Raw genomic sequence first — 15,930 nt, 5'->3', positions numbered from 1 at the left:
AGTTTGAGAAGAGATTTTCTACTGCTTTTATCAGAACAAATCATCCATTATTTCTATCTCAACTGCCTAATGAGAAGCCAGACCTTTTCCAGAAACCACTCATCTGAAGGTCTCTTGCTAGTCACCACACCCTCTGCTTATGTGCCCTTTCCAGCTGCATCCTGTTCAAAACCTCAGTGTCCATCCCCTTGCATCTGTGAACATTTTATAAATGTTTTATAAATGTTCATAGATACCATGGATCCCTACTGTGTCCCCATACACTTTGCCTTATTTTTCACAAGGTTAATATTAACCATATTTTGACTCCTGCATTGTTCTTTCTCTAAGTTCCTTTTTTTTTTTCAGTGTCCAAACCAAAATAATGTTGGCATGTCACCAGCTATCAAGACCTTTGAGACAGGAGTGCAAAGTGCAGCACTTGAACAAACATTAAAGATACAAATGATAAACTAGATAATCAAAAATTGTATTTTGAGGGGTGCCTGGGTGGCTCAGTCAGTTAATCATCCAACTCTTCATTTTGGCTAAGGTCATGATCTTGCAGTTTATGAGATCAAGCCCTGCATCAGCCTCTGCGCTGACAGTGTGGAACCTGCTTGGGATATTCTCTCTCTCTGTCTCTCTCTCTGTCTCTCTGCCCCTCCCCTGCTCGCTCTTGCCCTCTCTTCCTCTCTCTTTCAAAATCAACAAATAAACTTTTTTTTTCAAATTGTATTTTGAGAAAGGTTGTCTCACCAGTCAAATCTAATTTTCCTTGAAAATTACATAATTAACTTTAATGATAAAATGTGTTAACAGTAAAATGTATTTTATTAAAAAACACCTGTACTAATCTGTGGTTAACCAGTATTTTTAAGATAAAATTAAAATGTATGACTACACCACAGGATTTCTTATGAAAAACTGTACCAATCTCTTTTAACACTGGATTCCAAGAGTCTGAAGTTTCTATACACAAATTTGATACTATGGCCATATTAATTATCTTACTATAGCAAAGCATAGTCATTGCTGAAAGTTTAGAATCATACAGTCAGTATTTTATCTATTTCTGTAGTTAGTCAAAATCCCGAATAAGGGAATTGAGAAGCTTGAAGGACCTTAAGATCAATGAGTCCAATACCCATTCTCAACCACATAAAATGAAAACAATGGTTTGAAGAAGAGATAAGGTAATATGCCCAAGCCCTACAGCTTGCTAGCTGGTAAAGTTATAATTCCAGCCAGGGGAATTTTAACCAGTGCATTTTCACCATTTCAGTCTAAATAGGATCTTAATTTTCATGTTGTTCAAATATATTTCACTAGTTTTCCGAAATTTCCATTTTATCATCTTTCATCTTAGAGAAGGCACTTTTTCTTTTTCTCAATTTATACCCTCTCTGGGGATGCAAACCTGGGTTTGCCCTGAACTGTACCCTGCACTTTTATAAATCATGTACACACACACACACACACACACACACACACACATACACACCACACACACCACACACACCACACACACACACACACACACACACACTATCCCTTCCCTCTTAGGACCCTCTATTTACCAAACAGCTGGGTAAGTGAAGGATGCATCCAATCCACTAATGGAAAAGCAGAGTATAAGCTTAGGAGTTCCCAGTAAGGTTTCATCACTTTAGTATTTATTAATGCTCTGATCTAGAAAATACAGCAGTCCATAAACAGTGAGATTACAGAATTTTTTATATTTTTTAAGTTTATCTATTTATTTTGAGAGAGAAAGAGAGAGCACACGCAGAGGAAGGGCAGAGAGACAGGGAGAGAGAGAGAATCCCAAACAGACTCCATGCTATCAGCACAGAAACCGATGGGGGACTCAAACTCACAAGCCTTGAGATCATGACCTGAGCCAACACCAAGAGTCAGATGCTTAACCAACTGAGCCACCCAGGTGCCCTGAGATTATAGAATCTTACCATCAGAATCAGTCTTAGAGATCCTAAGGTCCAAGAATGTTGTGATTTGCCCGCCATCACATAGCAAGCTGGTCATCAGTGGCAGCTAGTCTTGTTGCCACAGAATTATTCACTCCAACATAAGAAGTGAAATTTTAAAAATAGTAAAATGGGACCTTGTGCATTTCTTCTTGCCCAGAAAGGGCACAATGTTTGTTTACAGTGTTTTCATTGTTCAAGTAATGGGCGGTTAATGAAATTATTTTCACTCATGACTTGATTACCTATTTCCCTTATAATTACATATTTTGTAGCATCTAGGGTCTTTTTGTTAAATGTATGAAATTTGTTTTACAGCTCTATGAAAAAGTTGCACTTCTTCTGACGAATTTAGGTAAGTGAGACCCTTCTTATTTCATGGTACAGTACTGTGGTCTGGAAAGCATCCTTTCAAAGATTCGTTTATGAAATACTGCTGAAAAGAAATATTCTTTTTATTTCAAATTGCATACAATAAGTTCTTTGCTTTCAATGGAACATTTTAAGTATGTCTAGCAATTGAGGGATCTTTTCTGTCTAAAGCTTTAAAGCTTGTCATAAATATTATCTATCATGAGGTAATGTAATTTTAGACAGGTTTTCTCTTAATGCACAAAAAATATAGCGTCACAAAAGTACATGTGAATAAAGTGCCCAGAATCATTTAGAAAATTGTTCACTTGCTATTGCGTACAATTTTCATTTAAATAAAAATGTATCAAGTTTTGCATAGTATATATAAAACCACAGCAAGGTTAGCTGTTTTGGAGACTGGGAGCCTTCTACCAGGAATGTAGGTGGCCTAACCACTACTGATGTTTGTAGAAATAACACTCACCTGGACAAGTCACCTTTAAGAACATGTCTCTGACTCCATAAAGCATTAGAACAATCTGGAAGCCTACTATATACTGTGCATTTTCCATGTTTTCAAGGTATAAAAATTGTCCCAATTTTGTTAATGAAACATCAGTCATTTTACTGTATACAATTTCAGAAAATTACATGCTCCCACAAGTAACCTATTTTAGCACATTCCCATATATAGCTTGTCCAGAGGGGGGAAAAATCACAAAAGTGCTTTCATTTATAATAATCATAATACAAGATGCCATGTATCGAGCTTTTCTATGTACCAGGTACAGGGGTAGGCACGTGGTATATCTCCTTTAATGTCGTTGAAACCTCCATCCTTACTTCTCCTTCCCCAAAAAGATAGAAAGAGGTTCATATCCACAGAAGAGGTAACTGCATTGGCAGATTGTGTCCAATGGCACCTTGATCCAGGCTGGCAAAGATGCCGAGGTGATACAGTCCTGGTCCATCTGTGGTCGAGATACCTGGGAACCCATCCAGCTGGCAAACAACGTGGGACACCTTCCTAGGTTACCAGTGGTTCAGTAGCAGAAGTGAAACAAAGCCAAAACCCTTTTATTATCTTTTTAAAAAAATTTTTTAATGTTTATTTATTTTTGAGAGAGAGACAGCATGAATGGGGGAGGGGCAGAGAGAGAGGGAGACACAGAATTCAAAGCAGGCTCCAAGCTCTGAGATGTCAGCACTGAGCCTGATGCAGGGCTTGAACTCATGAGCTGTGAGATCACTACCTGAGCCAAAGTCAGTCGCTTAACCAACTGAGCCACCCAGGCACCCTTATCTTTTTAATGTGATTTATTGTCAAATTGACTAACATACAGTGTGTAAAGTGTGCTCTTGGTTTTTGCGGTAGATTCGCATGGTTCATCACTTACATACAACACCCAGCGCTCATCCCAACAAGCGCCCTCCTCAATGCCCATCACTCACTTTCCCCTCTCCCCCACCCCCGCATCAATCCTGTATTTTCTTCCCTCATCAGCAGTACAACCTTGTTAAATTATATTCTCCCCTCCCTTCTCAGATATGCTCCAGCAAGCATTTTGAATTATAATTAGTGGAAAAGGAACTGATGGGGTGAGATGGTAAAGAGCAATAGAAGCTCAGGGAATGTGGAAACAGAAAAAGTACTATTGTATTAAATACATTTTCCTTGACACTGTTTGGGATGAGGTTGAAGCTCTGAGGGAAGGATAGGTGCATTTGACATGAGATGTCCAGTTGGAAGTTGGATTTATACTTTGATTCATCTCAGTGTCCAAAGAGCATTTGCTTTATGGAAGTCAAAATATAAAGAGATGAGAACTGGCACATGACTGAGGTCAGGATATTATAAGATGCAGATGGTGACATACAGTAAAAGCTCTAAAAATGAGGTCGTCTCCTTTTTATTTGTCCACGGGAATGAAAAATGATGGATGAGGGTGACAGGCAAAGAAGTCAGATACTCAGCATTCTGGGAGGGGGGGTCTGACTCCCTCTTGCCCAACAGCACCTGACATTTCACCAGAATATATATTGAGAACAAGGAGTTATTAGGAGCTGGAAGAGAAACTGACCCCACACAGACCCTACCTCACAGGGGGAAACTAAGAGCAACGGAAAGACTCCTGCAGGGTGCCAGGCCTGGGAATGAGGCCCCTTAAGCCTGGCTGCCTCTACTCCAGGCTCTCTGGGCATCCTGTCACAGCAGAACAAACTGGATATTCCATCGCTTCAGATGTGTCAGTAGCTGCTTTCCACCACAACCTGGATGGGACTGGTCTGCAAGCTTAAGGCTCGATCCCCTGGGTGGTCCATTCCATCACATACCACCTACAGGCACTGTGGTCTCCTGCAGCTTCCTTAGAACACCTCTGCTCCTGTGTGTATAGGGAGCAGGGCAGAGGGAGTTGAGAAGGGGTCAAATGCAGCCTCTGAAATTCTACTCCCCTTTTGTCCACAGAACAGCCTCGCACAGAATCTGAGTGGGAGAACAGCTTCACCCTGAAAATGTTTCTTTTTCAGTTTGTCAATCTGAACAGCTCCACGTTTTACATCGCATTCTTCCTTGGAAGGTAAGAACCTGATCTCTTCACGCTTTTGGAGGCCAGGACAGAGCGTTCAGAGGTCGCTGACCAGGGTGACAGAGAGGCACCTCCTTTAGAGTGATTTTTACAAAGGCTAAAAAGAGAAGATCAGCCTCCTCCTTTCCCTTCCTATTCTCCTCGTGGGGAATGGTCGCTCCACTCAAGTGTTACCTGTGCACCTTTTCTCAGTGTAAGGTACACAGAGGAGAAGCATTTGCACAAGTGAAGGATGAATTTAAAACTTGTGGGCTCCATCCACACCTGAATCAGGACCCTGGGTCTCACACCAATGCAAGCAGGTGGTATAATGGGGACAGTGATCTGCAGTGTATCCTGGATGCCGGCCTTCACAGAAAAGGGAAAGGCATCCAGACAGGAAAGGGGCTGACATAGGACTCCAGAGGAGAGTAGGCAACTTCCGAATCCAGCAGTTATGAGGATTTGGAAAGGCTCCTGTATGGAGAAGTCCTGTCCTATGGATTCCATTGCTCCAGGAAGTGTTTCCCAGGAGATGAGAACCAGAGGAGGGTGGAGCATTGGGTTTTGCTGGGATGGATGCAGCAGCCTCTCCTCGGTTTCGAGCTATTTCAGCATGCAATTCTAGTGAATTGTGAAATGCAAATAGTGAAGCTGGTTATTTTTTTAAATTAAACTTTCATTCAAAAAGATCAGAATGTGTTTCAATCCAACATGCTGTTACACAGGCCAGAGCACTTGATACTTAGCAGAAAACGTTCAAAGTCACAGCAAGCAACAAGAGCTGGCCTCTGTGGTTAGCAGCCAGGCAGTCCAGAAGGGATATATCCCCCGGAGAATTCCAGAAGCTGCGGTTTTGACAGCTCTTGAGAGTTTCCTAATTCTCTCAGACCTGATTGTACCCATAATTTTCACTGGAGGATAGGCTACCCTGAACATAATAGTCACCGAAAGCTTAGACCTACAGGATGCTAATGGTCTGTTTTTCTGTGTGTTAAAGATTTACAGGACACCCAGGTGCCTACTTGAGGCTGATAAACAGATGGAGACTAGAAGAGGTCTGTATTCTTCCCTATCTCCTTGTTTGCTACAGACTTCTATTAAACAGCCTAGGGCCACTTTGTGCAGATTAGAAACCAGACACTCTTTCTTCCTCTCCATTGATTCTGGAATTTCTGTGTTTGCTTACCTCGCAGTGCCACCCTAGTGGATGCCTTATTGATCTCTGTATGCAAATGGGTATTATAATGGTGCTAAAGCAGACCTGGAATAATTTCATGGAACTTGGCTACCCGTAAGTACCTTAGACATGTGTAGTAGAGATGCAGCATTGCTCATTATTGGCTTTTCTAGGCGTGGCAAGTAAGATAAGCAATGCAGACTCAGCAGTTAACACCAGGGCGTGTACCTGGAGCTAAGCGTTCATGCTCAGTTATTCAAAGACAGTCATAAAAGTAATAAACATTAGCTCTTTAGGAAGATTTAGCATAAGAAGTATGAATGATAGTGAATATTCTTTTAAAAAGTCTCTGTGGGGCCCTAAATATTGAACACTTGCTTGGAAGTTTCTTTAAATGATGCCTCTGACCCTCATACCATAGCACTGCAAGGCTCTCACTAGTTAAGACACATTAACTAGAGCTCTGCTCTCCCATGCCCATGATAAATCAGGAATTAATTTTTTTTAACTATCTTAAATTCAAACTCTACAGAAAAGGAACTTATAGGAAAAAAAAGTTTAGAGATGCAGAAAAGAAACTGGAGTATTTCTAAGTCAACATATCCTAACCAGCAAAAATATGTTCACCTGGTGATAAGATTTTATGTTGATGACAATAGGCAAAAAACATGCATCACTTTTATAAGGATAACTGAATTCTGCTGTGTTTGCTCAGCTCTGGTCAGTTAAGTTTTAAAGGAACATGAATCAGCAACTTCTCTTTCTGCTTTTTTTTTTATGTTTATTTTTGAGAGAGAAAGAAAGTGCAAGCAGGGGAGGGGCAGAGAGAGGGGACAGAGAATCTGAAGCAGTCTCAGAGCTATTGTCAGCAGAGTCCGACATGGGGCTCAAACTCACAATCTGTGAGATCGTGACCTGATCCAAAATGAAGAGTCGTACAGTTAACTGACTTAGCCACCCAGGAGCCCCTCTCTTTCTGCTTTAATTCCTTCCACACCTACTGGTTTTCATGGCAGCTTGGTGTCTCCATAGAGAACTCCAGGTTTCAGGGAGGACCATTCAACCAGAACAATTAGCTAGAACTTGGATCGCTTTGAAAAAGTCCCCTCTTAGCTCTTTGTCGGAGCCAATGCCAGTAGTTTTCGATTCTTAGAATTCTTTTTAAAAAACGTATTCCAAGTGCTTGATGTTTTCTATAAAACTTTTTTAAATGCATAAAGTTTAAAAATTAACAGCATTGTTTGCTTCTTTAAAGTATAAACCATAATTTATCAAAATGTCAGAAACATCAAGGGAACTATATTTTTTAAAATTTTTTTTAACGTTTATTTGTTTTTGAGAGACAGAGAGAACAAGCAGGGGAGGGGCAGAGAGAGAGGGAGACACAGAATCTGAAGCAGGCTCTAGGCTCTGAGCTGTCAGCACAGAGCCTGATGCAGGGCTCAAACCCACATACTGTGAGATCATGACCTGAGCTGAAGTCAGTTATTTAACCGACCGAGCCACCTAGGTGCCCCCAAGGGAACTATATTTTATCTTCTAGTATTATGGACATAGAGCAAAATTGTGAAATAGGTCATTTGTCTTCGATACCCCCTCTCATTTTTTCCTTTATTTCACATTTTGTTTCTGGTTGGGTTTTTATTTGTTCGTTGGGTTGGTTGGTTTTGTTTTTGGGGGGTTTTGGGGGGCATTTCTACTCTTGGATACCCTTCAATTTTTCCTTGTCCCCTACGGCACACAGACCTGACCCCCCACCCATTTCCTTAACCCTGTTCCATATCATAAGATGCACTCCTGAACATTACTAAGGATTAATGTGCTAACCTCACCAGTATAGGATGCATTTTACTGGGAATCAGAGCCCCTGTCTCAAGATCAAGCTAAAAGCAGGCAAGTCCAACTGTGGAACTGTATGCAGACTTCAGTGTGCCAAAAAGAGGAAGCATTTAGTGGGTTTGCAGATCTTCCAGGACCTCCTCAGAATATGCAGATCAGCACCCACATGGTTAAGATTGCTCATGGGTCCTGAGTTAAGTCAGCTAAGCCACACCTTCCTCTACTCCAAGGTCAGGGTATTGCCTTCGTGCCAGAGGATCAGTTTATAGATGCTCTCTGTCCTCTATCCAGCCCTCCAAGGCAACACTAAACATGAAACAATTTCATGAATATTTAAAATAAGTTCATCAGACATTCTGTTCACTTGCAAGTACAAATGCATGAAGTATAGCCTCCATTGTTATTTTCTTCCTAATCCAAGGTTTTATGTCCTTGGCAGCCTATCCTAAAAAGTTTTAAATGATGGTTCCATATTTGAATTCTGTCTTATTACTTATGTCTTACGAACAGCCATATATTTTTTTAAAGGAACTTATCTTGTCGTGCAGGTTAATTCAGAATTGGTGGACCAGAAGGAAAGTACGACAAGAACGTGGACCTGAAAGAAAAATAAGTTTCCCACAGTGGGAGAAGGACTACAACCTTCAGCCCATGAACGCCTATGGACTCTTCGATGAATATTTAGAAATGAGTATGGAAATATCCTATTTTATCCTATTAACTCTAAATTCAAATTCTAGATCTCAAGCTATAATTCAGCTAGACATGCACCCATTATCACTGAGGCCAGAAGCATGTGGGGATTCTTAAGTTAAGTGCTTCAGAGGAGAGAGTTTCTTGCTTTAAGAAGTTCAGTCCATAGAGATGGTGCCAAAAGCCTGGTCGCTTCAAACTCCTCATGATATTGCGTCCTGTCCCTTATAATCAATCACCAGAAAACAAGAATGGGTTGGAAAATTTGGTGGGCCAAAGAAAAAGGAGTTATCATTCATGGCATGATTGATTCTCTCATTTAGCAGACATGTATTGAGCCATGTTATGTCCAGACAGACCGTATGCTTGGCACTAGAACTACAAGAAGGAATAAGGCATAGTCCCAGCTCTCAAAGAACTTATGTGGGGGGAAAGTCAGAGATATAAAAAATAAGTGCAGTAAAGTATAATAGATGCTGCAGGATGCATCAGGGGAGGCTTAGGGGGAGCAGCCATTTCTCTTGGAGATGATGGCAGGAAGCCAGGAATGCTTAAACTATGCAACTTACATTTAAGGAATTAGATTTCTCTATTATTCAAACCCAAGTTATTTATCTTAGCATGTTATTTAAGAGCATGGGCTATGGAAACAGATTGCCTGGGTTTAAATCCCAGCCCTATCACTTATTAACTATGAAATCTTGGGTAATAACAATCTCTGTCTCAATTTGCTCACCTCTAAAGTGGGGATAATAATGAGTGTAACCACTTCATAAGGTCTTTGTTTGGATTAAATGAGTTAATGAATGGAAAGGGCTTAGAACAATGACTGGCTCATAGTATACACTTGGTACATGTTATCTGTATCATTGTTATTATTTTCCTGTTCTTATCTCCCAGGGGAGAAAAGCTAACAAAATCTCTTAGCAGATATATTGAGTGTGTATAGGTTTGTTTGTTTTTTTCAATTATGTTTATGCTCTGTAACATGGGGGTAAAAGTGAGGGTACGGATGGACAAGAAGCATTACTTCTGAAAGGAGTTCTTTCTGGGAAAAATCTGAAAATTAAAGGAATAGCAGAATTGATGCTTAACGTTTTTTAGATTGCTTATGTCTTAAGCATCTACTGATGTTTTTGGAGTTTCAATTATAGAAGGGCAGAGTGATATAACTCAGAGAAGAAATCAATGTGGGCATTAATAATAAAACTTAATAAAGGGAATTCATTAAGAGAACTAACCCCTCTGAGGTCTCTTAATGGACTCTTCTCCCATAAAGAAGGAAATGAACAATAATGTTGGTATATTGAGTGCTTGAAAAGAAGCTTTTATGTGGCTGGAATTAGTACAGTTCCAAGTACTGCGGTATCTGTAACAAGAAACAAATCTTGGAAGCATCGCAAGCAGACCAGAGAACCCTAACTGCTTCCTTCTATTCTCATCATTTTATTTTCTTAATGACTTCCCTGCTTTGTTTTATATATTTTTAAATGTGTTCATTAAAGTATAACAGATAATGCAAAAACTATACAAGTAAGTGTACAGATCCATAAATTTTTACAAATTTTCCCATCTGTGTAAGTAAGAGTTTGACAGACTACTAGCCCTCAGGCCAAATTGAGCCCACTGCCTATTTTTGTAAATAAAGTTTTATTGGTACATAGCAGTATCCATTTAGTTACATATTATCTATAGTTCATTTTGCACAACAGTAGAATTGAGTAGTTGTGACACTGTATAGCCCAGCCCATCAAGTCTGAAATATTTACTGACTCCTTAAAGAAAATGTTTGCCATTCTGTGTGGTAGATCAAGAAGCAGAATATTATCATTATCAAAGAAGGCTCCTTTGTTTTCTTTCCAAGTCATAACACCCTCACTAACTACTTTTCTGGTTTTTAATGCCATAGATTAATTGTAGCTTTTTAAAATTTCCATGTGAATGAAATTATACAATACATACTGTTCTTTCATTCAACATCATGTTTATAAGATTCTTCTATGTTGCTACAGGTAGTAAAATTTTATTTTCGTTACCATATAGTATTCTTAGAATGTATACCTGAAGCAAAATTATGAAGCAGGTGGAATTTCTCTTTGATACTCACCTCCATCTTTAGGCATATGTGGGGTTTCTTTTTGCATTTCTACTCCCAGATAGTCCCCAATTTTCTCTTCTGTTCCCCTAAATCACACAGACCCCCACCACCCCCAACTTTCAACCCTTTCCCATATCATAAAATTTACTTTATGAGTATGAAACTTCATGAGCACTGCTAAGGATAAACATGCTAGATAAATGCTTTCTAATAGGAATCAAAGCCTCTGTCAAGCTTGAATCAAAAAAAAAAAAAGTCAAATTTACTTGTGGAAATGCAGATGTCACTGTGCCAATAGATGAACTATTTTGTGAGTCTGCAGATCTTCTAGGCTCCTGGAAATAAATAGGAATATACCAATATTTATCTATCCATTCTACTGGGGATAGATATGTGGGATATTTCCAGGTTTGAGCTCTTACAAATAATACTGCTGTGAACGTTTTGTACCTGTGCTTTGGTTAACATATGTACATATTTCTGAAGGGAATTTATGTAGGAGTGGAGTTACTGGGCCATAAGATAGGTACCTGATCTTCAGCAAACACTGAGTTTTTAAAACTAAGTTGTACCAATTTACAACTTAGCAGTCTTAGAGTATTAGTTATTCCACACACTCACTAAAACTTGTTAGTCCTTGCAAATATTAGCCTCTCTGGTTGGTATGTAGTAGTATGTCATGGTTTTAATTTGAAATTTCGTGGTGACTAGTAACGCTGAGCACCTTTTCATATGTTTATGGCTATAAGGCTATGCTTTTTTTTGTGAATTCCCATTCAAATCCATGATCTTGTTTCTTTTTCTTAGTGATTTGTAGAAGTTATTAACCTATTTTGGATATGGGTCCTTTGTCAGGTATCTATGTTGCAAATCAAATAGCCTTTCCCAGTTGGTGACTTGGCTTCTTACTCTCTTGCTGATACAAGAAAGTGTATCAGAAAGTGAACAAAAATTTCAACTTTGTTCTTCTTCAAAATTGGTTCCCTATAACTTTTAGAATCAGATTTATAATTTCTACACTTAGCTTACTTTTATATTGGGATTTTCTTTTCTCATTGATTTTTTTAAATGTTTTTAAAATTTAAGTTCAAGATAGTTAACATACAGTGTAGTCTTGGCTTCATGAGTAGAACCCAGTGATTATCTCTTACATATGACACCCACTGCTCATCCCAAAAAGTGCCCTCCATAATGTCCCCCACCCTCCCACCCTCTAGAAACCCTCAGTTTTTTCTCTGTATTTAAGAGTCTTTTATGGTTTGCCTCCCTCTTTGTTTTTATCTTATTTTTCCTTTGGTATAAGAAAATGGTCCAGGTTCATTCTTCTGCATATTGCTGTCCAGTGCTGTCCAGTTTCCTTTTATATTCCCTATGTTCATCTGTCATTTCTCAAATTCCAAATATAAGTGAAATCATAGGATATCTGTTTTTCTCTGACTTATTTTGCTTAGCATAATACCTTCTCATTCCATCCACGTTGTTGCAAATGGCAAGATTTCATTCTTTTTCATTGCTAAGTAGTATTTCTGTGTGTGTGTGTGTGTGTGTGTGTGTGTGTGTGTGTGTTCCCGCCCCCCCACACACACACCAGCTGATGGACATGTGGGCTCCTTCCATAATTTGACTATTGTTGATAGTGCTGCTATAAACATTGGGATGCATATACCCTTTCAAATCAGCATTTTTGTATCCTTTGGATAAATTCATGCTAGTGCAATTGCTGGGTCATAAGGTAGTTCTATTTTTAATTTTTTGAGGAACCTCCATACTATTTTCCAGAGTGGCTGTACCAGTTTGCATTCAATGCAGTCCCTATCAAAATAACGCCAACAAGGGCCCCTGGTGGCAGTCAGTTGAGTGTCCAACTCAATCTCAACTCAGGTCATGATTTTATGGTTTGTGAGTTCGAGCCCCACATTGAGCAGTGTGCTGATGATGCAAAGGCTGCTTGGGATTCTGTCTCTCCTTCTCTCTGCCCCTCTCTCTCAATAAATAAATAAACTTAAAAAAATTTTTTTAATGATACCAGCTTCTTCACAGAGCTAGAACAAACAAGCCTAAAATTTATATGGAACCACAAAAGGCCCCAGATAGCTAAAGCAGTCCTGAAAGAGAAAACCAAAGTGGAAGACATCACAATTCTGGACTTTAAGCATATTACAAAGCTGTAATCATCAAGATAGTATGGTACTGGCACAAAAACAGACACATAGATCAATGGTATAGAATAAAGAACTCAAAAATGGGCCCACAAATATATGGCCAACTAATCTTCAAGAAAGCAGCAAAGAGTATCCAATAGAAAAAAGAAAGTCTCTTTAGCATAGTGCTGGGAGAACTGGACAGTAACATGCAGAAGAATGAACCTGGACCACTTTCTTACACCATACACAAAAATAAACTCAAAATGGATGAAACACCTAAATGCGAGACAGGAAACCATCAAAATCCTACAGATAATAAGCAGCAACCTCTTCCACCTCGGTTGCAACAACTTCTTACTTGACATATCTCCAGAGGCAAGAAAAATAAAGGCAAAAATGAACTATTAGGACTTCATCAAGATAAAAAGCTTCTGCACAGCAAAGGAAGCAATCAGCAAAACTAAAAGGCAACCAACAGAAATAGAGAAGATATTTGCAAATGACGTATCAGATAAAGGGTTAGTATCCAAAATCTATAAAGAATTTACCAAACTCAACACTCAAAAAACAAATAATCTAGTGAAGAAATGGGCAAAAGACATGAATAGACACTTTTCCAAAGCAGACATCCAGATGGCCAACAGACACATGAAAAGATCCTCAACATCACTCATCATCATGGAAATACAAATCAAAACCATAATGAGATACCACCTCACACCTGTCAGAATGGCTGAAATTAACTCAGGAAAAAACAGATGTTGGTGAGGCTGCACAGAAAGGGGAACCCTCTTGCACTGTTGGTGGGAAGTCTGATTGATTTTTTAAGACTTTGTTTTTAGAGCAGTTTTTGATTTACCACAAAATTGAGAAGAGTGGCACATTTCTTACCAAGGATGAACCTACATTAACACATCATAATCACCCTAAGTCCATAGTTTACTTTACTTTTGGTGTTTTACATTCTATGGATTTGTACAAGTGTACTATGACATATATCTATCCTTATAATATTATATAGAGTATTTTCACTGTCCTAAAAATCTTCTGTGCCCTGCCTACTCATTTATCCCCCAACCTTGCCATGTACATACCTTTTGTTAAGTTTAAGAACTTTACTTATATCCCTAGGTTGCTAAGCGTTATCATAAGTTGTAATTAAATTCTATCCAATCATTTTTCTAAATCTACTAAAATCATGTGTTTCTTCTTTATTAATGTGGCGAATTTCATTGATTGATTTTATTGGTTGTTAAAGTTTTATCGGTTGTTCCACTGACCTAGCAGACTTGGAAAAAATAATCACTTGGTCATCCTTTTTTTGCTTGTATTGCCAAATTTAATTTGCTAATATTTGTATGTAAGTTCATGAAACATATACTATGCTTTCTTTTTTTTAATGTTTCAGAATTTGGTGTCATTGTTATGATGACCTCTGATTCAGATAATTTTCTCCCTTTTTTCCTATTCTCTTAAACAGCTTGTGTAAGATTATTATTTCTTACATACATATCTGGAAGAACTCAGTGAAGTTAGCTAGACTTGGAATTTTCTTTGTGGGAAGATTTCTAACTGTAGATTTAATTTACTTAATAGCTATAGGACTATTTCAATGTTCTATTTTGAGTATCCATTTTGATAGCTGTTTCTTAGTTGTTTTTTAACAAATTTATCCATTTCATGTAAATATTCAGATTTAGTGGAACAAAATTGTTTGAAATACCCTCTTCTTAACTTTTTGTTTATATAAGGCCTGTAATATTGTTCTCTTTTTCATTTATAATTCTATAGTTTGTACTTTTCTTTTTTCTCTTTAACAGTCTGTCAAGAGACTTGTTCATCTTTTCCAAAAAAAAAAAAAAAATCAACTTGTGCTTTGTTGATTTTATTTCTCTGTTACTCATTTGCCTTCTATTTCATTCATTTCTGCGTTTATCTTTATTTCCTTTCTTATGTGTTATTTGGGCTTAATTTTCTCTTTTACCAGTATCTTAAGAGGGAAGCTTAAATCACTGATTTTCAGCTTTTATTCTTATCCAATATAGACATTTAGAGCTATAATTTTCTCTATGAAGACTTCTTTAGCTGCATCCCATAAATTTTGACGTTTTATTTTCATTGTTAAGATATATTCCATTGCCATTCATATTTGATCTATGTATTTTTTTAGTAACGTTGCTTACTTTTATGTTTATGTTACTAAAGTAAGCAACTTTAGTAATGTTGCTTTAGTAATGTTACATGTTTAGATAGTTGCTTACTATCAAAAGATGGGAATTTTCTAGTGCTAGTTATCCCTCTGTCACTGATTTCTAATTTAATTTCATTGTGGTCAGAGGATATTCTCTATATTATTTCAGTTGTTTGATATATGATGAGATTTGCTTTATGCCCTGGTATATTGTCTATTTTGGTGAGTGCTTCAAGTGTGTCCTGCAATTATTTGATATAATGCTCTACATATGTCAATTAGTCAACACTGTTTGTGTTGTCTTTATCTTCTGTGGTCTTATTCAACTTCGTCTACTTTATCTACTAAGTTATTTTATCTACTATTTTCTCTACTAGATATTATCTACTAAGATACTATTTTATTCACTAAGAAAAGTATATTAAAATTCCCACATATGATCGTGAATTTATTATCCTTTTAGTACTGTCAACTTTTCTTTTATGCATTTTGAAGATGTGTTATTATGTGTAAACAATTTAGGATTTTCCTAGTTTACTGTTGACATTTTTAGCTTTATGTAAAATCACTTTTTGTCTCTAATAATGTAATATTTTGAAGATGTGATGAGGAAGAAGCTAAGGAGCTAACATGGAAATCTTCCAAAGGACAGAACTGAACCTCTCACAGTCTTTCAGGACTAAGAAAATAAAGACTCACCAGGTTCTCAGTCACAGCCAAATAACAAGAAAAAAACCAGAGGTGAACCACACTTTATAAAAACTACCATCTAAAACCAGCCCAGCTTACTCAATGACCATATTTGAAGTGATCATCTCCCTCTTTATCTGCCTTAACAGCAGCACAAGGAACATTTTCTTGTAGAAAAAAACATAACTGATAACAGAGATCAAGAAC

General features: G+C 37.9%; 1 protein-coding gene across 5 annotated transcripts in view; it reads left to right on the top strand.

Moving 5' to 3' along the window:
- The window catches only part of ANO4 (anoctamin 4), a 426,134-nt gene that overhangs the window by 376,732 nt on the left and 33,472 nt on the right, over nt 1-15,930 (top strand). For all 5 annotated transcript variants that reach the window (XM_058741647.1, XM_058741645.1, XM_058741644.1 and 2 more), the window contains 5 exons: nt 2,286-2,322; nt 4,789-4,900; nt 5,889-5,946; nt 6,085-6,182; nt 8,456-8,598. In XM_058741647.1, coding sequence (XP_058597630.1) covers nt 2,286-2,322; nt 4,789-4,900; nt 5,889-5,946; nt 6,085-6,182; nt 8,456-8,598 — 448 coding nt within the window. The remainder of the gene's footprint in view (nt 1-2,285; nt 2,323-4,788; nt 4,901-5,888; nt 5,947-6,084; nt 6,183-8,455; nt 8,599-15,930) is intronic.

This window comes from Neofelis nebulosa, chromosome 8 (assembly GCF_028018385.1).
Source record: "Neofelis nebulosa isolate mNeoNeb1 chromosome 8, mNeoNeb1.pri, whole genome shotgun sequence".
In the NCBI taxonomy this organism is placed as follows: domain Eukaryota; kingdom Metazoa; phylum Chordata; class Mammalia; order Carnivora; family Felidae; genus Neofelis; species Neofelis nebulosa.
Note: the sequence above shows the minus strand (reverse complement) of the source record. Positions and strands in the feature narration are given on the sequence as shown.